Source organism: Octopus sinensis, linkage group LG8 (assembly GCF_006345805.1).
Source record: "Octopus sinensis linkage group LG8, ASM634580v1, whole genome shotgun sequence".
Classification (NCBI taxonomy): Eukaryota; Metazoa; Mollusca; class Cephalopoda; order Octopoda; family Octopodidae; genus Octopus; species Octopus sinensis.
In genome coordinates, this window is record NC_043004.1 from 101278071 (window position 1) to 101303501 (window position 25431).

Below are 25431 nucleotides of genomic sequence, written 5' to 3' on the forward strand. Positions count from 1 at the left end.
AGAGGGGACAAACAAGGACAGACATAGGTATTAAGTCGATTACATCGACCCCAGTGCGTAACTGGTACTTAATTTATCGACCTTGGAAGGATGAAAGGCAAAGTCGACCTCGGCGGAATTTGAACTCACAACGTAATGCAGATGAAATACCGCTAAGCATTTCACCCGGCGTGCTAACGTTTCTGCCAGCTTGCCTTGGAGCGAATAACCTGTTTACTAAGTAGCATGGTGCATTGCCTAATAGGAGCAATACATAGTTGGAAATTGTTATTGCCTGGCAAACTTTCTCTTGGCAGCAGGGAAAAAGCTGTAAAGTAGTTGGAAAAGGCTTTCCTATATGAATGTTCATATTATTAGCATAACCTTCAGAAGCCCCTAGATTTTGGGACTGATATGTAAGTAGGGACTTTAATTGCATATGACCAGCACATAATGGTTTTACTTTACTAGAAACGAAAGTCCTACTTGGCAAGCACATCCAGAAAATCTCAGTTTTGTCTTTTTGTTTATGTGTATAACTTTTTCCGCAATAATACACTCAGAGAGGAAACATTTTAAGTACCACCACAGATCTATAAAGTCAAATATTCAACAAACTAGTTTTATTGAACATCATCATCATCATCATTTAATATCCATGTTTTATGCTGACATGGGTTGTAGAGTTTGACAGGATGCAATGGATCCAAGATCTGCATCATGCTCCAATGTCTACATTAGCATGGTTTCTAAGGCTGGATGCTCTTCCTAACATCAACCACTTTACAACATGTACAGGGTGTTTTTTTTAATGCCAGCAACACTATTAAGGTCACCATGTAGCTCACAAGACTATGAACTCTGAGGGAGCATTTGATCTGATTTTGTTTTTACTGTCACATATTGCCTCCACTGTAAATGTTGCAAACTTTAATATTTTTCAATATGGCTGTGTTGTTTCCCTGCATCAAAGCTTTGTAAATAAACATCAAGTTTAGTTCCTACACGCATTTTTTTTCTCTCCTTGTTTTTTTCTGTGTATCTTTCTGTCAAAGAGCGTAGGCTCGAAACGTAAAAGACTTTTTCGATTCCTGAGCGCTATACTAATACATTTGTTTGTTTGTACTCCACCTGCCTTCGTCTTTTATTTTCGTAAACTTTCCCCTTTAACATTGATAAACATTAAGTTTAGCTCCTACACACATTTTTTCAAGTTCCATCTGAAAAGGAAGGTGGGGCTAGAGAAAATGTGTCTGTCAGAGTCTGTATTCAAAAAAAGATGGATGCGTGTTGCACAGATGCTAGGTGTGAAAGATCTTGCATGAATACGCCATGATCACTTACCAAAAGATTTCAGTTAAAATAACAGGGCTCGTGGGGTCGGCTATCCTGTTCTTTTGACTTCATATGTCCCTTTTTGTTCGTTTGTTCTTGTAACTCATTTGATTTCATTGTAAATAATTCATTCGATTTCATTGTAAATAATTCCATTTCATCCACATAACCCCAAATCATTGTATTGTCCCCATCTGTGTAAACCCTTATGGGTAATAAAGAAATATTAGCTTTTAAAATTGTTAAATTTTACCCAAGTTTCTCTGAAGGTAGAATTACAGACTGTATCTCAGAATTATTAGTTTACAGTTTCTTTATAATATCCGTAAGAAGAGAATTTCTTAAATAGTTTCTGTAATGATGGGGATGCTTGTACTTGTTCTTTTTATACATGTTTGTTTGCCTCGCTCACACATACACCTTAACAATGCATACATCATCATCATCATCATCATCATTTAGCGTCCGTTTTCCATGCTAGCATGGGTTGGACGGTTCAACTGGGGTCTGGGGAGCCCGAAGGCTGCACCAGGCCAGTCAGATCTGGCAGTGTTTCTACAGCTGGATGCCCTTCCTAACGCCAACCACTCCGAGAGTGTAGTGGGTGATTTTATGTGCCACCGACACAGGTGCCAGACGAGGCTGGCGAACGGCCACGCTCGGATGGTGTTTTTATGTGCCACCGACACAGGTGCCAGACGAGGCTGGCAGACGGCCACGCTCGGATGGTGTTTTTATGTGCCACCGACACAGGTGCCAGATGAGGCTGGCGGACGGCCACGATCGGATGTGTATATAATTTTCCTCACATGTACACCACAGGTAGTTTTTCCAAGACAAGGTAGTAATGTTCTTGAGTGAAGCATGAAAATATCATTTTTCTCACACTTTTCAATATAAAACTTCCTACCTTATAAAAAATTAATATTATTATTCACTGTTCGTCCACTTTGCTCTTCCTCTCTATTTCTCTAAATTATCAGTTTGGTTGCGTGTTTAGAGCCTACAATTTTGCAGTTCATATCTTTACTGGTTTAGCATTTCCCTTGCTAAGATTGATTAGATTAAGAAAAAGGATGGAGAGATGATACCTCAAATACCAGTGGTAAAACTGAATATTTCACAGGTTGTAGTTCAAACTGTGTCAATGTAGAGCCTTTCTAAAGACATACCACAGATCTAGAACTGAGTCAGCTAACAAGAAAAACTGTGTCTTCTTCCTGACATTGTGGACAGAAAAGCCTCTATAAAGTCAGAAAACAACACAGCTCCCATGACTTTCGGAAACATTTTTTTCCGCTCAGAGTTGCTGAAGCATGGAACAAACTGCCTGCGTCAGTTGTTGACTGCATGACACTGCATCCTTTAAGGCCCTCATGCTTTCCGAAATCCGCCGAAACTACATCTGATTATATATACACTTTAGATGAGTTGTAGTGCACCTGAGCACTGTACACAATGTTTTTATTATTATTATTATTATTATTATTATTATTATTATTATTCCATAAATGAGAAGTGTTCCCACCTGGGAAAGGAAACCAAAGATCCATGGACTGCTCAGATGGTTTGCATAAAATTTTGCTGATAAGTTCTGTTGCCTGGACAACTATAACAAGAGTATTGCTGCTGAAGTAACAGAAGGTGTGGAAAAGATTTTCCCTAAATTATGTCTTTAGAATAGAACACACCGGATGATGTAATTTTAGATACACTGTCTGAAAAATGATGCCATGGTCATGACTGCAGCATCATTGTCCTTCAATCATCATCATCATCGTTTAACGTCCGTTATCCGCGCTAGCACGGGTTGGACGGTTCGACCGGGTTCTGGGAAGCCAGGGGCTGCACCAGGCTCCAGTCTGATCTGGCAGTGTTTCTACAGCTGGATGTCCTTCCTAACGCCAACCACTCCGCGAGTGTAGTGGGTGCTTTTTACGTGCCACCTGCACAGGTGCCAGGGGGGTTGACCTTCAGATGAACAACAACAACAACAAAGGGTTTTGTTGTGCAGAATTATTGTGTGGAGGGAAACATCTTGTTGCGACAGACTTATGATACAAAAGGATAATGACTACTGGGATGGAACTGAAACTGAACAATGTTGGTCCTCACAATAAGATATTAGTTCAAGACAAATGTAAATATGTAATAGTGTTAACCTATCCAGCCCATGTTAGTAAGGTAAGCTTAAATGTTGAAATGATGGCACCTTTGCCTTTCTATTTTGTTTTCTATCAAACCATTTGTCTCACCTGCTCGCCTATCAATTTATTGTTCTCCCTGTCTATTGCCCTCACTCTTTCTCTCTCTGGGCATACATACATACATGCATATACTCACACACAAGCCTTAAGCATGTATTGTTTCTTTTTACCTCCTTATTTCTTTCTTACTCTAGTTTGATAAGAAAATTCACCCAAGATGTCAGTCTAATTCTTTTTCCTTTTTTTTCAGTGTACAATTCACATCTCTGAAGGGTTTTTTGTGGGGGGGGGGCGTGATGGGGTTACATTTTGTCCACCATCTTCTGAATTTTTCTCTACCTGTTGTAACCTCTCATATCATCCAAATGTCCAGCTTTCATACCCTTCATTCCATTAATGCTATTTTCACATATTAACACATATACACATATATTATATATATACATTTATATCATATCCATTTCTCCACTGCAGCTGAACGGATGCAAACAGAGGAAATGGTAGCCTTTGTATGTGAGAAAAACAACTTAACGCTGGACTGCGGAGACAATGGCATCATCAGAATAACCCGTGCCAACTATGGTAGGTTCACCATCAACCAATGCAATTTCTTTGCACAAGTAGATGGGTGGAATATACAGTGTCACTCAAAACTCTCAAATATCGTTGCACGTGAAAGGTGAGTACAGCTGGTATTAACTACTTTTAATCACTCCTCTTCCATCCATTTGTTATTTTCTATGGCACTGTATTTTTTATACATTTATGTATGTATAAATGGTTTTTTGCTAGCATATGTGTGTATATTGATGTATGTATGTGTATCTGAATCAACCTGAGTGTGTCTCTTAGTCTTAATTAGATCCTCCCATACAGTTGGCTTGTATATCGGACAGCAAGAACATTGCCATTCATCTTGGTTTTGAGTGCAATTGCTTGGATTCTTCAATGAGTGTGTATGTCTAAATTAGCCCGTATGACTATCTGAATTAACCTCTGTGTGTGTGTAAATGTGTAAATTAGCCTGTGTCAGAATAAACTTCTATGTATGTGTTGTTTTTTTTTTCCTAATTGAGTAAATGTATGAAATTCAGACATATTCATGATATGATAGATAATGTCTTATTTTTTGAGAATGTCTGTTGATAGGGTGGGTAACAGAAAATCCACTGTAGGGAATAGGAGGAAGTTCAGCTCTTTAAGCAGTGGTTGGTTCCAGTTACTGAACTCAAATCTTCACATAGAAATAAAAAGCTTTTCTATTTCAAGAACGGCTTAGGTGCAGGCATGGTTAAAAAGCTTGCTTTCCAACCATGTAGTCTTTGAGTCAGTCCCATTGCACAGCACAGTATTTTGGAGAAGTGTCTTGTGAGTGAATTTGGTAGATGGAAACTGAAAGAAGCTCCTCATATGCGAATATGTTTCCTTGTACAGATATCACATGATGATTGTAAAAGGAGCGTCATTGTCATCATTCAAGTGAGATTGTGTCTCCATCCAGTCTTCTTTGAAATCCATGTCTAGCTAGGAGAAAATATTACCATGCTTGGAAACAGTTGAGGCTTAGCAACAGGAAAAGCATCCAGCTGTAGAAAATTTGCCTCAACAAATTCCATCTGACCCATGCAAGTGTGGAAAAGTGGACATTAAGAAAGCATTTAACTTCTTAGTACATGAGACCCTAGTGAAATATCTAACTCCTCCAGCCCCTTCTTTCTAATATGACAAAACTATAAACTATTCACAGATTTTCAAAATGTAAAGTGTATTTTGGCATGCAACAGTGCTCGTGTTACTTTTGTTTCAAACATATTAACACGATGCACAAGATATTACATTTGTTATAGTATTTACATTACAAAGTATTACATTACAACTTTGAATGCCTTAAAAACTGGGTTATTTGCAGCCGCCAGTAAAATACAGCATTATCTGGTGATAATTACATGATTTGTACTTATACATACATCACCTATCCTCATTTTGTGGGACTGTATCAAAATTGCCCCCACACACACACATACACACTGCCCCTTAGTATGGAAGCTTTGTGAATATAGAAGCTATTGTAATATTAATTCCGTCAACATAAACTAGGTAATGAGGAACCTTCTATGTCACCGTTTGAACTAGTAGAAATAGCAGTCAAAGCTCATATGATTTACACTCTTACTTTCTTAAAAGGAAGGAAACAAAATGATACGATTTCAGATATATATTAAATCTGAAGAAGAAAAGGAATGGTTATAGCTGGAACACCTTTGACCATAAGATTTGAGGTGACAGAGAAAAACCAGACACACAAAAAACACAAGTAGATTCCATTGAAAATAAAACAAAAAATGTTCTGCATGTGTGAGTGTGGTCCTCATTAACTGTTGGTTAATTAAGTGGCAGGTTAAGTCTACAATGTAAATTTGATTTCCTATTAAGTCATTTCAATTACTTAGTCTTTGAACCTGTAATTGCTGGCTGTTTTTTCCACCAGTAGAGGAATGGGCAGTTGTGAATTAATCTACTCCAGACATGTTTTAGAAGTTAGTATAATGACTCAGTGACATTCTAAAGATTACAAGATATTTGCATTTAATTTATAACTGAACATGGTATTATCATCTTCGTCATCATCTTTCATATTTTACAACTGCTTTTCCATACTAGCCTGAGATGGCTACTTCTGATCCTATAGACTTTCTAGTTACTTGAGGTCCTGAATCATCTGATATGTATGTATGTATGTGTCTCTTCTATTTTTTTAATTATTATAAATCTTCCAGAGGAGGGAGCCAGTTTCCAACAAAGATACAAGGTTCCATCTTTGGGATGTAGTTAACACAGACAAATTCACATTTGGAACTTGAGAAAAATCTTACATATTTTTACTATTCCACTCACAGATTACACTTATAATAATGTACGAATTAGCCGGTCGATTTCTCTTTCTGAAAATCCCATCTTATCCAGATTCTTCTTGAAGCATTTACTAACAAAACCTAGTGCTCCAATTATTATTGGTGTGAATATGAATTCATAGTCTGGATATATGTATGTGTCTCTTCTATTTTTTTAATTATTATAAATCTTCCACTGAGGAGGGAGCCAGTTTCCAACAAAGATACAAGGTTCCTTCTTTGGGATGTAGTTAACACGGACAAATTCACATTTGGAACTTGAGAAAAGTCTTGCATATTTTTACTGTTCCACTCACAGATTGCACTGTGTATGTATGTATATGAAATAATGAATGATCCAAGCATCTAAATGTAGGATGTTAGTAAGCTTCAATCATTCTGTGGTAGGTATAAAAAAACAACTTTTCCCGTATTGAAGTTTGATAAGCTGAAAAATGTTTTTTTATAGTTCATGGTTAGTAACTAGGGTTTGTTTGTTTGTGTGTGTATGTATGTATGTATGTATGTATCAGTCATCATCATCATCATCATCAAATGTGTGTTGTCCATAGGCTGGACAGTTTGACCAGAGCTGGCAAGCTAGGGAGCTGTTCCGACTCCAGTTTGATTTGACATGATTTCTATGACTGGATGCCCTTCCTAGCACTAATCACTTTACAGTATGTGCTGGGTGCTTTTACACGGCACTACATTGGTGCTTTTATGTGGTACCAAACAGGCAATTTTATGTGGTACCAAACAGGCACTTTTATGTGGTACCGAACAGGCACTTTTATGTGATACCGAACAGGCACTTTTATGTGGTACCGAACAGGCACTATTATGTGGTACCAAACAGGCACTATTATGTGGTACCAAACAGGCACTATTATATGGTACCGAACAGGCACTTTTATGTGGTACCAAACAGGCACTATTACGTGGTACCAAACAGGCACTATTACGTGGTACCAAACAGGCACTATTATGTGGTACCAAACAGGCACTATTATGTGGTACCGAGCAGGCACTTTTATGTGGTACCGAACAGGCACCGATCAGAAGCCTTGTCCATTGCAGGGTTACTTATTTACAGTTGAATGGATGGGGGCAACATGAAATATTTTATTCAAGAATACAATGCTCTGCTCTGTTTGGGAATTGAGCCTACGATCTACCAATCATGAGTGCAACGCCCTAACTACTTGGCCATGCGCCTTCACACACATATGCATATATATATATGTGCGTGTGTGTCTTTGTGTCTGTATTTGTCGCCCACCACTGCTTGGCAACTGGTGTTGGTGTGTTTACTACTCCATAACCTAGCAGTTCAGCAAAAGAGACTAATATAATAAGTACCAGATTTAAAAACAAAAAAGGTACTGAGCTCAATGCATTCAACAACAAAAAAATTCTTCAAGGCTGTGCTCCAGCATGGCAGCGGTCTAATGACTGAAACAAGTAAAAGATAATGTGTGTGAATATGTATGTATGGAGATATATATATATATATAATATGTGTGTGTGTTTGTTTACTCACACACACCAGCTCCAAACACACATACATACACACAATTGTGAAAACTGATTATGCAGATTTTCTTCCCATTAGATGTAAACATCATTAAGTCTTACCATATTTAGAGAACTGTCATTTTCCATCTGTCTAATTTGGAAATAATTTCTCATTCTTTATTTATCGTGTGAATGTGCGGAGAGAGATCTTTAATAATCAGGATTATGGTTCTATCTTTAGTTTCTTATTTTTAGTGTAAAAGGAAGTAGAATAGTTGCAACTGGCCTGGTTGATAAGTTATTGGACTACTGACTGGAAAAGTCGACAGTTCATTGCCCATTGGAGTTAGTTAGTTAATTTTTTGGCTCAAAAAGCAAAAAGCAAGGCCATGTAGGGGGACGTGGAGTTAAGTACAGGCTGGTGTTCATGTAAAGAGTTCGGGCCGCTTGAGGTCAAGGGAGACTTTGAACAAAGCGGTCGTCGGCATCTTCACCATATCGTCTGGCAGCTTGTTCCACGGATCTGCAACCCGGACGAAGAAAGCTCCTCTCCTTCGATTGAGATGAAATCGTCGCAGGTAGAGCTTTTCGGAATGACCCCGCAGCCTACGAGTTGTCCCTCTGTCCGTCATCTCCTTTCTTATCAGTAATAAAAAAAAAAAGCAAAAATAGCAAAAGGCAATGTGAACTTATCGCATTCGGAAAAGGGGAAAATACTAGGAATTACCTACAGGATTCATTCACAGCGGTACAAACTATGTGTTAGGTCAGTGGTTCCCAAAAGGTGCAGCGTGCCTCAAAGGTGCAAGAATGAGGAAAGCAGGTGAGGCAGAATGATTGAAAGACAATCAAACATTTAGATACAGTTTCAAAAAATTCATATGCTAAAATTAAATATGGTGGGGGCACATGGCCTAGTGGTTAGAGCAGCGGACTCGCGGTCGAGGCATCATGGGTTCAAACCTCAGACCAGGCGATGTGTGTGTTTATGAGTGAAACACTTAAGCTCCATGTGGCTCCAGCAGAAGGTAATGATGAACTTCTGCTGACTTTTTCACCACAACTTTCTCTCTCTCTTTCCTCCTGCATCTTGCAGCTCACCTGTGATGGACCGGTGTCTTGTCCAGGTGGGGAACCTATATGCCAAGGAAACCGGGAAAATGGCCCTATGAGCCAGGCGTGGCTCGAGAAGGAACAAACAAAATTAAATATGATTTCAAGATTTTAAATAGTATTACGAATTACTTGTAACTGCATGCATGAGTCCCAGTAAAAATAGTTATAAATAATCATCAATCAATTTTATCATTGTGATATTTTTGCATTATATCAAGAATTAAGAATATAGTAACTAGGTTCTATAAATGGGAAGAGGCAGTTATCAATAATAAAGTTCTGACTTCATATCTGCAGTTATCTCCCTTTAGTCCCCCACTCTCTACCTCTCTACCTTTGGTGAGGTGCAAGCAAATTTTCTTTCCAAAAATGCAGCTCAGAGAAAAAAAATTGGGAACCACTGCATTAGATCCATCTTGTATTATACCAGTGTTACTTGGGTACCTTTAATCTTAAAGGACATAAAAATAAGTGTATTTCAATGATTGAAATGTTGTTGTAGTCTGTGTTGCACATTCAGTACTCAAAATACAAAAGTACTCAAAATACAAAAGTACTCAAAATACAAAACCATCTTCACATGTGTGTAATGCAGAGTTTTTCTCTGCAGCAAACACCAACCTTGACAATTCCTGCCTCTAGATGTACAACTATTCCTAAACACACCCACACTCTCTCAGAACACTGCTATGAGATTATCATAAAAGTATCACTGACTTCTCAGTCCTGAGGAAGATGTAAAAATGCATACACACAGTGGAAGAATCTGAAAGCCATCCTCTACATAGACAGAGAACTAATAACTGCTACTTAGCAGTAACCACCACTTCTTCATAGTTGCTTGACTTTCTAGAAATAGCAAATTGCCTCAGGTCACATCTAATTGTGTTGAAAATGGATGGACGTGTGGGATTCGAGATGTACAAAAAAAACAAGTCGCAGCTGGAACATCTTTGATCATAGGTTTACTCAAAAATGGAATACAACTCAACTAGAAGATTTAGATTATGCAGATGCCATTTGTTTGTTTTCATACATGCCTCGAGAATTACAAGACAAATCCGAATGACTTAATCAAATAGCCAACAGCATAGGTCTCAAAACCAATGAGAAGAAAACGCACACTCTTTGTAAAAATATAACAGATGCTGACCATGTGACTTTGAACAACAAACATAATAGTGCCTGTTTGGTACCACATAAAAGTGCCTGTTTGGTACCACGTAAAAGTGCCTGTTTGGTACCACGTAAAAGTGCCTGTTCGGTACCACATAATAGTGCCTGTTTGGTACCATGTAAAAGTGCCTGTTCAGTACCACGTAAAAGTGCCTGTTCGGTACCACATAATAGTGCCTGTTCAGTACCACATAATAGTGCCTGTTCGGTACCACGTAATAGTGCCTGTTTGGTACCACATAATAGTGCCTGTTCGGTACCACGTAATAGTGCCTGTTCGGTACCACGTAAAAGTGCCTGTTCGGTACCACGTAAAAGTGCCTGTTCGGTACCACATAATAGTGCCTGTTCGGTACCACATAATAGTGCCTGTTCAGTACCACATAATAGTGCCTGTTTGGTACCACATAATGGTGCCTGTTCGGTACCACATAATGGTGCCTGTTCGGTACCACATAATAGTGCCTGTTCGGTACCACGTAATAGTGCCTGTTTGGTACCACGTAATAGTGCATGTTCAGTACCACATAATAGTGCCTGTTCGGTACCACATAATAGTGCCTGTTCAGTACTACATAATAGTGCCTGTTCGGTACCACATAATAGTGCCTGTTCGGTACCACGTAATAGTACCTGTTCGGTACCACATAAAAGTGCCTGTGCAGTGTCACATAAAAGCACCAATCTAACTAGGCACCAAAATAACAATGGATGGAGACTACATTCATGAAATAAATACAAGAATCAGCAAAGCCAACCAATCATTTGGTATGTTAAATTCAATATGGAAATTATTAATACTCAGCAAGAGCATCAAATTACAATATTACAAAAGCAACATTCTTAGCTTCCTCCTCTATGGATCCAAATGTTGGAAAACAACCAAAAGTATTGAAAAGAAATTGGTGTTTCAAACTAAATGTTTACGAAAAATTTTTAAGTTCTACTGGCTGAATATGATCTCGATTAGCCAACTACATACCAAGGCTAACGTGAAACCAGTAAGAGAAACCACTGAAATAAGGAGATGGAAATGGTTGGGTCGAGTTTATCACTATAAACCAAACTCAGTTATCAGGACTGCTTTACAGTCGGTTCCACCAGGTAAAAGGCAACATGACCAACCAAAGGAAATGTGGCAGAAAAGAATAATAAAAGGTCTTAAAAGCAGAGGGTCAACAATGGAACAAGCTCACAAGGACGCTTTCAGTGTTAGACTGTGGAATGATCTTACTGTTAGGCACAATGAGAACTGAATGAATGAATTACTCAATTAGGGTTGACTCTGGGTTAAACAATAACTGAATCACAAAAATTAGGCTGTGGTTTAGGATTTAAGACATCAAAATGCCCAGGCTGCCACATGGTATCTGATACAATATCCCCACTATGCACAGACTACCACACGATACTCCATATTATGTACTCAGCACACAGAACTGCTATATCAGTGGTTTTCAACCAAGGTCTATATGGCCCTTGGGGGTCCATATAAGATTTTTGTTGTTAAAATTTTTGTGCAATGAATTACTTACACTTCTACAATACACAAAATATTTAAATTGTTCTTGACCTTACAAGTGCCAGAACCATTTTTAAAAAAGTGGGGGGGGGGCATCCAGCCATGCCCGAGTAGTTTGGTTGCTTGTTTGATGCAGTTCTCTGGCTTACTGGCCCTCGTCGATCTGTCCAACCAACCCATGCCAGCATGGAAAAATGGATGTTAAATGGTGATGATGATGATGATGATGATGTTGATGATAGTAATGAACTTTCTAAAAGTAGCCGAGTGAGTTGGGGAAAAGATGAATGGATTGGAGTGGTGCTTTACTTGAAACATAAGTGTAAATCATTGACTCTAGATCTTGTCGATTCAGTAGTAGTTGACTTGTGTCTGTGTGCGAGGTTTAGTATGTCTGTTTTTGTATGTCTAAACATAGTATGTGGTTGTTTATAAATGGACATGTGCATGGATACACGTATGCACACACATGCATACATTCACACACACGTCTTCCATCTCTCTCACTCTTTACCTCAGTCTCACACTCTCCTTCCCTCTCTCTCTTGTTCCCCCTCACTCTCTGCCTCCTTTTTACTCCCTCCTTCCCCCTCACTCTCTGCCTCTTTTTTACTCCCTCCTTCCCCCTCACTCCCTCCTTCCCCCTCACTCTATGCCTCCTTTTCACTCCTCCTTCCCCCCACACTCTTTCCCTCTCTCTCACTATACACATTATTAATTCTTAATCTTTTGTATTTTTTTTATCTTTTTCATTTTATTTTTATTATCTATCATAATTAAAGACAGCAAACTGGCAAAAGTGTTCCCACTCCAAACAAAATACTTAATGCCATTTCTTTCTGACCCTTCACATTATAAGTTCAAATGCCTCCAAGGTCAATTTAGCCTTTTATCATTTGGTGGGGTTGATAAAATAGGTATCATCGGAGCACTGGGGTCAGTGTAATTGGCTTGCCCCATCCCCCAAAATTTTAGCTTTGTACCTAGAGCACAAGGAATTATTTATCATTAATATTATCATAATTTACTTCTTTACCATTTCACTGTCCTTATTGTTATTATTAGTAATTCTACTAAGGCGGTGAGCTGGCAGAAACGTTAGCACACTGGGCGAAACACATAGCCATATTTTGTCTGCCGTTACGTTCTGAGTTCAAATTCCTCCGAGGTCGACTTTGCCTTTCATCCTTTCGGGGTCGATTAAACAAATACCAGTTACGCACTGGGGTCGATGTAATCGACTTAATCCGTGTGTCTGTTCTTATTTAGCCCCTTGTGGGTAGTAAAGAAATAGGTATTTCATCTACCGTTACGTTCCGTGTTCAAATTCCACCGAGGTTGACTTTGCCTTTCATCCTTTCAGGGTCGATAAAATTAGTACCAGTTATGCACTTGGGTCGATATAATCAACTTTATCCCTTCCCCAAAATTTGAGGCCTTGTGCTTCCAATAGAAAGGATTATTAGTAATTCCACTGAGGTTGACTTTGCCTTTCATCCTTTTAGGGGTCAATAAAATAAACACCTGTTGAGAACTGGGGGGGGGTGATGTAATCGACTTAGCCCCTTCCCTAAAATTGCTGGCCTTGTGCCAGAATTTGAAACCATTATTATTAATAGTGGTGGCAGCAGTAGCACTAGTAGTAGTAGTAGTAGTAGTTGCAATGGTGACTGACAGAATCAGTGAAGTTGTTGACAAAATACTTTGTGATAGTTAGTTTTGTTCCTTTATATTCTGAGTTCAAATCCTGCCGAGGCCAACTTTGCCTTTCATCCTTTCAGGGTTTGCAGCAAAGTACCTGTGAAATACTGGGGTTGATATAAACGACTGCTCCCTTCCTCTCCAAATTTCAAACCTTGTGACTTTGTGAGAAAGTATTTTCATTGCCAGAACCATTATAGCAATGGTTAGTTCTCAGAAAATTGATTCCTTGTTTTTTAAGGCCTCGTTGGGATCTAATCTAAGCAAAGCGCAGGTTGGCTGCGTGGTAAGAAGCTTGCTTCCCAACCACACGGCTCTGGATTCAGTCCCACTGCATGAGACTTGGCAAGCGTCTTCTACTTGGACAAATACCTTCTACTATAGCCTTGGACCGATTAAGGCCTTGTGAGTGGATTTGGTAGACAGAAACTGAAATAAGCACATTGTGTGTGTGTGTGTGTGTGTGTGTGTGTGTGTTTGCCTCCCCACCACCACCACCACTTGACAACCAATGTTGGTGTGTTTATGTCCCTCCCTATAACTTAGCAGTTCAACAAAAGAAACTGATAGAATACATACTAGGCTTAGAAAAGAATAAGTCCTGGGGTCGATTTCTTTGGCTAAAACCCTTAAAGGTGGTGCTCCAGCATGCCCGCAGTCAAATGACTGAAACAAGTAGAAGAATAAAAAGCAAGAAATTTAATTTCACATTCCCTTTTTCTCCAAGATTTCTAGGTTTTAATATCATAATTTCTGATTTAATGAATATTTTTTAGTCTCCGTCACCAATATTGTCATCCTTTTTCTCTGTCTCATGACCCAGGTGTGAAAGTAAAAGATCTTGTTCATTTAAAGTGACAAATGAGTTGTTTGGCGGAGACCCTTGTAGTGGAACTCCGAAATATCTAGAGATCAAATACCGATGTCAGTTTGGTAAGAAAGGAAATGGTAATATGCACACGCTTGCATGTACCTGCCATTCTCAACCAAATCATATGGCTGTTTTAGCTTTCCAAGGCTAAATCAAACTTCCTGGGACTGTGTCTTCTGTGTTTGTTATTTTCACTGCTTTTCAATTAGTATATTCTATGATCTTCTTTTTGTGTCTTTGATTATACATATATTTGAACTGATTATATAAACCACCAGTCAAAGTGGAATCAGTTATTCTCATTGGCTGTAGTTTTAATTTGAACTCAAATATTTGAATGTGTTTATATATACATAGTCTGACACTTAAAGATGATCAGAGAATATACTGATCAAGACATGTTAGACACTGAAAACACAAAAGATGAAATGAAACAGTCCATTTTTACCCTCTTTTATTCTTTAAAATATATCTGCCTTATGAAATTATAGCAATTTTAGTGAAATTTCATGTCTTGACCAGCTACCGCAGGTAAACTTTGCACCCAGCTTGCCACCTAAAAACTTTTTCCAGACCACTGAACATCAATCCATCTTGCACGTTACCCTACCAGTGCATTTTCATCAAGCCTGTTACTTCAACCTTCCTCCAATCAGCCATAAGGCATGCATTTTAAGAGTGTAAAAAAAGACATATTCTGAAAGATATTTGTATAATCAGTTTTAAAAATAACGTGTAAAAATCTAGTTTCACATAACAGCTGCTGCGGATTGAAATAATGTAGTTGATTAGTTTCTCAAATTGAATTCTTGACAATTTACAATTTCCATGTCCTAGTTTTCGAGTTGTATCTAGAAGTTTCTGTAGTTAGTTAAACATTTTTAGCAAAATTCTTTAGAAAGGACTCTCATAATTTTAAATCAGTAATTTAGAGAAAACTAATTTAAATTATATTTTCTGTATATTCCAGCATAAAAAAAATTTTTTTTTTGCTCCTTTCTTTTAATTCTGAAGTCTTACACTTATGTCAGAAATCCCTATTACACAGATATTTACTGGGAGGTTCCTCATCATTGTTTTGACCAGACTCTTTAAAAAAAAATCACATTTTATTCATTATAAAAGATATATTTACAAAATTTAAGTCATTTAAGTTATAATTAGTATTTTCATGATGACAATTATCAAGAGTTGTTAATTTTTATAGATATGGCATCATGGTATTTCCTATAGATACTTACAATCACAGCTTCATATTCACCCAGTCTCACTCACACAATGTCTTCAAAGGCCTTGTGCCAAGTTTTGGCCAAAGATATGGTAATTTGAATCCAAACCACTGCCATATGGAGATGTAGGGGGTCTTGTTAATTAAGTAAACCACATCCTGTTTTTATGAAGAACCAGACATGATCAAGTATTCAGCTAAGACTACAACCACTAGGAGACCTTTTCTATTATTGATTCTTACATTTCCTGTTTTTACCAAAGACTCTATAAGTAAGACCTCCTAGAGCTCCTACATTCTTGAGTTCATTGATTTACTTCTGATAATTTCTCTAGATAAAAAAGCAAAACAATTGGGACAGGAGAAGAAATGGAGAAGAATCAAATATAAGACTTATTATTCACTCTATAAACTCATTTCATTACTTGGAATTTTCAAACAAATTTTGATTATTGTTAATGATGAAAAACTGTTAAAATATCAGACAAACATTACCTGATATCATTAAGATTATATAATCCCATTATTTTAGATTAAGATTAAGAATGATTCTGTATTTAATTTTTTAAAGGTTTATAGTTTAGTATCAATCAAAATTAGATTTATTTCTTGATCATTAATAAGAGTATTGAACTAGTTTTGAGTATAGGGATGTACAAGTTGTTACCAAATAGAATCCATTACTGAGGCAGATTCTTGATTTACAATAGTTCCATCAACCATCTTCTACACTCTAAAAGATTTTATTGGCATTTCTTGAATATTTTGTGGCAGCAACTGATGCTGGAGTATTTACATATATATTGGATATATATATTGTAGAATGTTTGATAAAATTAGGAGACAATTCTGAAAGCAGAAGAAAATTATTTTTTGTAAATACTTCAAAAGTAACAATGCAGTTAAGTTTAAAATTCCAAATACTTCAACATTAGAAGAAAAGTATAACCAGCTGTTACTTCTAAGTATATCTTGATAACATGTACCCTACTTTGCTAGTTGTTTTAAGTGCCTATATTGTCCTGAACAAGCACAAACATTCTCTCATCCTCTTTCATCCTTGACCTAGCTGCACATCCAGAATATGACAGCTGTAGCAGCACTTGGCTGGTATTCATTTACAGTTAAATAGACTGTAGCAATGTGAAATGAAATGCCTTGCTCAAGGATACAGCATGCCATCCATCTGGCCTAGGAATTGAACCCTCAACCCTATGATCATGAGCTGAATACCCAGCTGCTAGACCACATCCCTTCAGTATGCATTTACACACACACACACACGTGTGCACCCACCCTCATATACATATGTTATTTTTAAGAATATGTATTTATCTGTTATTGGTAATTCATCCCCTCCACTGCCTCTTTCCACTTCCTCCCCCATTCATTTTTTTTTTTTTAATACCTGATATGAAAGGTTTTCTTTGGCTGATTGATTGGAATGTTATAGGCTTGCATGATAGAAATGTTTGTGTTCCTTTGACTCTCATTTTCTATGCCAATGCAAAAGGAACCTGTTCAAAATGTTTTCATCTTTACATGGCATCTTAAGCTATTTTTATTTAAGGAAAACCCAAAACATTCTATATGATTATTATTATTATTATCATCATCATCATTTGGTGTCTTTGAGTTGGTGAATGATTATTTAAAATGAACATTTATATTACCATTATTTCATTTTATTGTTTCTAATTGTACTTATAAAATTGATTCATGACAAATCTCAAATGTTTTCTGTATGATGTTTCAAGACTTTACTGATCCAAAACAATAATTCCTACTACTGCTGGAAAGAATAGAAAACCAAGGTGATGAATGAGTGGGTGATGAATGAGTTGGAAGCAAACAGGAACTCCTTAAGTGTCTTCAAAATTAAGCCCTCCTTCTTTCCTTTTGTTCACACATATACAACTTTTGTATATGTGTGTGTGTGTGTGATAAACAATGGTTGCAGGGAGTTGTAGGTTTTAAAAGCTAAGTAGTAGTAGTACCCTCTTGAGGGCATTATGAGCTCACAGCATAATAGCAAATGTTAAAGAATGCTATAGTGGGGGTGGGGATGGAGTTTTAGAGGTGTGGAGATTTTTCTTAGAAATAAAATATTTAACTCTTTACCATTTAAACCAGCCATAACCAGTCCAAAAATTCTACTTGTTTTATGTTCAAACCGACCAGATCCAGCTTTCACATCTACCCTACAATGTCATTCTAAGAATAAAACAACCCCATCATCAAAATCTCACAAGATAATGCATGATTAATTCAAAACAAGGTTAATAAAAAAGCAATAGATTTGGTGGAGTAATTTGAATGTTTTAGGGTTAAACTTAGGTGGCTTTTATTTTAAACACATTTATAGGGAAAAACAAAAAACATTTTTGTCAGATTAAAATAGGGAGATAAGGCATTGTGTTTATGAGTTATCAGAAAGATGACTGATGATGCACCAAGGTCCAGTATGAGTAGTTATTTCTATAAAAATCTTAACATAAGGGATAGAGAGAGCACTGATCCATGCAAAATTCTATTTTGAAGTACATGTTATATGGGATAGTATAACAAAATATGGATAATAAACCACTGAGCATAATTAGCTTGTTTGATTAAAATAATTGCCCCACCCTCTTTTTTTTTTTTTTTTGCGTAGTATGTAAAGAGGGCATTTGTAAAATGCCATTCATTGAAAGGAAGGAGACTACCAATAGCTGAGAACCACTGAGTGAGACCCAACTAATCAGTTTACCCATCTAATTATCTGTAGTTTCTGTATAAGTTGTATATATTATGACTTGTAGCAAAAGTTGATTGAACTATTGACAAAAGACGCCATGCACCTAAAACCTAAGTCTCTGTTCCAACACACTCACACTTTATACCACCAACACACCCTTATACTGTTTTAAGCCTCATTATATTTAATATTTCAGTTGTGTTTTCCATATACCTCCAGATGGTTTTAATTCTATGCACTCACACACTTGAACTATACTGATCTCTCCAACTTATACAATATTGCTTCCTCATAATTAGTTGAATTGTAAATATCAACCAAAGTTAATCTTATTGTTTATATTGATATTTACATTCAGTTTATTTGGTAATCATAAAGTGCCATAGTTATATATATATATATATATATATATATATATAGCTTAGACTTGGCACAGAATTCCTGAATCTTCACATTTCTGTTTACTAGAGTAGTGAAAAAGGGTTGATTCATGTACTATAATTTAGTTTTGTGTAATCCAATAAATCAACTTCAGATGGCTATATTTATATACATATATGGCCATGGGGCTAGGATTTAACCCTTTTGATTACAACTTGCCTGAGATCATCCCTGGTTCTATGATACAAACTTCTTGTTTCAAAGTGAGCTACATTGTAATGAAACTTCATGTTAGTTTATGCCCCAAACGCCAGCTTTAATAAGGACAAAATGGTTTTCCTAAATCTTGCAACAGAAATATGGTAACAAAAGTTTTAATCTCTTGAGTCTATACTGCAACACCCTGAAATAACAATTCAGTTGATATCCATAGGTTTAACTTCAAATAATACTGGTTCATAACTGAGTCACATTTTATCTTTCAATGTTGGCATAATTTAAAAAGTAAGTAAAGTTATATATATTTGCATGAGTGCCTTTCTTGAATGAAGCAAGTGTTTTGGCAGCCAGGTTTTTCTTTTTGTTTCCACTTCTATAGTGTGACACTGAATAGATAACAAAGCGCTATTAATTAAACTTATAATACAATGATTCTACGAGAGGTTTAAACTCCTTGCTTTTCAGTTACAGTCCAGTAACATTCACACTCGACAATCACACATAAATTTCCAAGGAAGCACTAAGAATCCTTTCGCTGACATATTTTCTTTAAAAGTTATTTGTTACATTTCTTCTTTTTTATTTCTTCTTTGCCCCACCTAACATCAACTACTTGTCTTTCAACTATCAATGATATCCATTGTTTGTAGTTAAAAGAGATAGAAACGTGTAAAGTGTTTTTCTCGTTTGAGGCAACAACCTAGTGTCTGCAGTTGGTTCTAGTCATCTTAGCAATCCACAGGGCCTAATAAAGATTCTCTAATTTCCCAAGCTATTCAATAACTATGTTATTGTACCATTCTGCAACAATATGTAAACTAAGCCCTAAGGCTGGTTATTAGCAATAGGAATAGCTTCCCTCAGTGGGTCAACTTTAACCTGAAATTTTGCATTGATAACATTGACATAAATAGATAGCATTTTCTATTTCCTTTTTTCTGTTTATACATTTTCCTCATAAAATAATCTAGTTAAGTCTCTCTCTCTGTAAATAATATAAGTACCACACACACACACATTATCTATAAATAAATGTTTATTTAACTATACGAAGAATTATATTCATGAGAGAAATAAATGTTTCCCTCACACATACACACACATAATCTCACACACACATATACATCTGTTTATTCATTAATATACCTTTCTACCTCATCATTTTCCTTCTTCACTTTGCAACCCTTCTGATTAAAGTATCATTGACTAGTGGCCCCGTTGCTAATGTTGCTTGACAGATTAAGTAGTTTCAAATTCAGGAGATTGCAGAAGAATCTGAACTCTGTAGACTACACAGCCAAGGTAGGTAGGATATGGTTGAGGAAGGTAAACTGTCTTACAGGAGGATCCAATATTATCGTTAACATATGACCTAAAATAAGTTCTGATATGAATACAACCTCTATAATGAAGGTGGAGACGATGGATATTGTTATAGCTTTGCTATAACAATCTCTACACAACACCATTATCTCTACCACCTCCACCACCACCACCACAACTTATTAATAAAGTACTTATACGTGTGTGTGTGTGTACACAAATTTATATTTAGGTAGACAAACTAAAGAAAACGTAGTCGTTACTCTCTCTCTCACTATATATATATATATATATATATATATAAATATATATATAAATATATACACACACACACCACACACACACACACACACACAGACATATATATATATATATATATATATAAATATATACACACACACACACAGACATATATATATATATAAATATATATATATATATATATAAATATATACACACACACAGACATATATATATATAAATATACACACACACACCACACACACACATATATATATATATAATATATACACGCACACACACACATATATATATATATATAAATATATACACGCACACACACACACACATATATATATATAATATATACACGCACACACACACACACATATATATATATATATAAATATACACACACACACATATACATATATATATATATATATATATATGCTAGCAGTCCAACACATGCTAGCATGGAAAACGGACGCTAAACGATGATGATGATATATATATTTTTGTAAATGCAAAGAATGGTGTTAAGTGCTCAATATGTATTCCCAATATGCAAATTTTCAACAACATCAGTGGAATAGCTAACTGCAAGGTACAGTGTAGTAGGAAAGAAGCAAAGCAACAATACCTTAAACTAATGCTTCAGAGAACTAGTGCTCTTAAACACAGGATATGATACAGAGCATTCCACCATATTAGGAAGCAGGGAAGACATTCCAGAGACTCAAGAAACTAAATACATCAACCCTTTTATTTTCCTTTTACGATATACAGGAATACACTATTCTAAAAACTGACCAAGTTATGAAAATAGCAGAGTTATAAAACAACTGATTAAGAAAAGAATTACTTAGATGAGAAGTAGTTTAGGTTTGTTCCAGGATGGGGTACCACTGATGCCCATCTTCTTAATGACACAACTACAGTAGAAGTGTCCTTGATATCTTCTTGATGAGAGAGAGAGAGACAACTACAAGGAAAGTTCTCAGGTAGAAGCAAACCACTAAACCTAGCGTTTATCAACTTGGAGAAAGTCTGTGACAGGATACAATACATTAGTTTGGTAATCTTTGAAAAACAAAAAGATGTAGATAAACAGTGTGCGTGATCCATGTATGTGCAGAGATGCTGTTAGCAAGGTGAGATTTAGCAATGAGTTCAACTTGGAATTTAGCTCAAGATCACCTCTTCCAATTCCTCCTCCTATCTCAAAGATTCCTTGTCTTGCAAGTTACTTGTTGACCCTGCCAGTGCTGGTGCCATTTCAGTCCACACTGTAAAGTGGTTGGCATTTGGAAGGGCATCCAACTGTAAAACCCATGCCTAAACTGACCTCACCTGTGCTGGTACCACACAAAAAGCACTCAGTCCAATCTGCAGGGTGGTTGGTTTTAGGAAGGGCATCCAGCCATAAAAACCATGCCAAAACAGATACAGAAGCTTAGGGTAGTCTTCTGCCTGGCTGGCTCCTGTCAAACCATCCAATCTATGCCAGCATAGAAGGCAGATGTTAAACGATTATGATGTAGGTGTCATATCAGTTTCTATCCTCCTACTGCTTATTATAATTATCTTGGTCACGAAAGAAAAATTTACGACAGGCTGTCCATGGATAGACACCCTTGTATACTGATAACCTTACAATGCTATCTATCAAGGTTTAGAGAAGAAATTTCAAATGCTGAAAGTTAAATCTAGTTTCTAGAGGCCTCAAAATACACCTAGCAGTAAAGAAGACAGACTTCCATTACCATGCTTGATATGCAGAAGTAAGAAATTATGCATTATATCCATTGTAAACTATGGATGCACAAGGTGTGGTGGAACTAAGAGCAGGCTGAGAGAAAAGGAAGATTTTGTATGTACAGAGAGAAAGGAGATGTTATCAGTAACAGCGTCCTTGAAATAAATTCTTTAAAATACTCAGAGAGCTTGCTAGAAGTAATTGATAGCTTCTAATTGTAACCAAATTAGCTGTGGCAGTTGGTGTTCTAAAAGCATAGAAACCAAAGTAAGAACAAGATGCAAAAGATTCAGTGAGCTAATATCTCTATTGGCAACAAAGGTATTGTCTTACTAAATACCGATCAAATTGTGTAACGCTTGTTCAAATTCTGCCACAGTTGACTTTATCCTTCATCATTTCAGGGTCAATGCAATAAGTACTAATTAATCCCGGGGAGTTGATGTAATCATCTACCCTGTCCCTACCAAATTTTGGGCTTTGTGCCTATAATAGAAACGATTATTTATCTGACAGTTATCTCTCTAAAGATAACTTTTTTTTTTATCTTACAAGATCAATAAAATCATCATCATCATCATTGTTTAGCATCCGCTTTCCATGCTAGCATGGGTTGGACGGTTCAACTGGGGTCTGGGAAGCCAGAAGGCTGCACCAGGCCCAGTCTGATCTGGCAATGTTTCTACGGCTGGATGCCCTTCCTAACGCCAACCACTCCGTGAGATTAGTGGGTGCTTTTTACATGCCACCGGCACAGGTGCCAGACGAGGCTGGCAAACGGCCACAGTCGGATGGTGCTTTTTACGTGCCACCAGCACGGGGGCCAGGCGAGGCTGGCAAATGTACTAAGCTTACTGTAAGTGACTATACTCTTGTAGCACAATGCTCCAGCATGAGTAAGTTCAATGAATGAAACTAGTAAAATAATAAAACTCTACTAGGTAAAAGAAGTCTCAATTCCTTACTACAGTCACTTTTATTCCTTACAAGTATGTAGCTAATAACCACAATAACTTAATTTTGGTTCTGTACTCAAATGCTAAGCTTCAGTTAGAAATAATACCAGTGTCTATGTTATTTAATCCTGTTATGGTAAACCTTTTTAAACCTTAAGACATTCAAAAACAGATTGACCAATAAACTGGTTTAAACAAGTGCAGACTGTCACACACACACACACCATTCAATCAAGCATTGTTTCCCATCTGAGTGCAGTGTCATTCTCAAGGTGACAGAAATCTGGGTATAACTGGTACAGTAGATCTGTATAGTTCTTGTATGAAAGTGCCATTGTATATTATAGGTCTATTGGTTAAGCCGTTGGACAACAACGACAATATCAACAATGTACACAGTCTGTGTATTCAATCTTTTGTACATCAGACTTGTTCATTTGTAAAACACAAACTAAAATATATTTTCTTTTAATATTTATTCTCTTTTATTAATTTTTTTAAAACATTTTTTTCACTGATATTTTGAGATTTGTCATGATACTGCATTACATAATCTCTTGTTGTATTCATTCATTTTACTGTTTTTTTCTCAGACACTTTCAGAGCCTTTCTTGATATTATCTATACTTTTATGTAATGATTTAAAGACAATTAATTAATGATATAAAAACTCATAAGATAACATGATTTTATGAAGTCTTATTTGCCATGTAAATAAGTGGAGTTTCATTCAAATTTCTAGTTCTTTTTTTGTCTTGTAACTTCATTAATTTTTTTATAATACCTTACATGTACAATTAAAATAATAATTATTAATTCAATAATAATAATAATGTTATTATTATTATTATTATTATTATTATTAAGGTGGTGAACTGGCAGAACTGTTAGCACATCTGGCAAAATGTTTAGCAGCATTTTATATGTTTTATGTGTTCAAATTCTGCCAAGGTCAACTTTGCCTTTCATCTTTTCAGGGTCGATAAATTAAGTATTAGTGGGATCAATGTTCCCAACTACTCCCCTTCTAAATTTAGACCTTATGCCCTTAATAGAAAGGATTATTATTATTTTTTATTGTTATAATTATTATGACAATTTGGAATTGAAATTTGAATGAAACTCAAGAACAGGTGACTTGATGACATGTCAATTGTCCCCTATTGCTTCAAACCTTTTATTGCATCTTTTGATGAGTCTATGACTACTAATGGCATGCTAACTGCTACACCTAGGTGTGATGGACGTGTCAGTTGTAAAATTCCTGCTGAGAATTCCATATTTGGAGGAGACCCCTGTTCTGGCACCTTCAAGTACCTTGAGGTACATTACATTTGTGAGAAAGGTATGTTTTCCCAAATATTTTTTACATCTGACTTTATTGTATTAGTGAACTTTGATCACATTATAGATATTGTTGTCATTATCATCGTTGTTGTTGTTGTTATTTAGGGCAATGAATCATTTAAGAGTAGCATAAAGATCTTCTATCTCTTTCAAATGTCACCTAGGTCAACTTTGCCTTTAATTCCTCCAGGGTCAGTAAAATAAAGTACACTCCAAATTCTGGGGTCAATTGTAGCACCCATACCCCTCCACTGAAACTTGCTTTGTACCTGGATCTGAAGCCTTTATTATTATTATCATAATCTTCCACTGAGGTTGACATTGCCTTTCGGGGTTGATAAAATAAGTACCAGTGAAATACTGGGGTCGATATAATCAACTAGTCCCCTCCCCAAAAATTTCAGGCCTAGTGTCTTTAGTAGAAAGGATTATTATTATTATATTCCACTGAGATTGACTTTGCCTTTCATCCTTTTGGGGTCGATAAAATAAGTACCAGGTGAACACTGGGGTCGATGTAATCGACTCATCCCTTCCCCCAAAATCGCTGCACTTGTGGCAAAATTTGAAACCATTATTATTATTATAGAGGCATTGAGCTAGCTGAATCATTAATGCATCTGATAAAAGGCTTAGTGGTATTTCTTCCAGACGACGAGCTGGTAGAAACGTTAGCACGCCGGGCGAAATGTTTAGCGGTATTTCGTCTGCCGCTACGTTCTGAGTTCAAATTCCGCCAAGGTCGACTTTGCCTTTCATCCTTTCGGGGTCGATAAAGTACCAGTTACATACATACATACATACATACATGTAATCGACTTAATCCCTTTGTCGGTCCTTGTTTGTCCCTTCTATGTTTAGCCCCTTGTGGGCAATAAAGAAATAGGTATTTCTTCCATCTCTTTATTTTCTGAGTTCAAACACT

The 25431-nt window shown here is 36.6% G+C and overlaps 1 protein-coding gene across 5 annotated transcripts in view; it reads left to right on the forward strand.

Annotated features, from left to right (window-relative positions):
- Nucleotides 1-25431, forward strand: part of LOC115214916 (adhesion G protein-coupled receptor L2) — a 331915-nt gene that overhangs the window by 226686 nt on the left and 79798 nt on the right. For all 5 annotated transcript variants that reach the window (XM_029783980.2, XM_029783982.2, XM_029783979.2 and 2 more), the window contains 2 exons: nt 3996-4200; nt 24395-24504. In XM_029783980.2, the coding sequence (XP_029639840.1) occupies nt 3996-4200; nt 24395-24504 (315 nt within the window). The remainder of the gene's footprint in view (nt 1-3995; nt 4201-24394; nt 24505-25431) is intronic.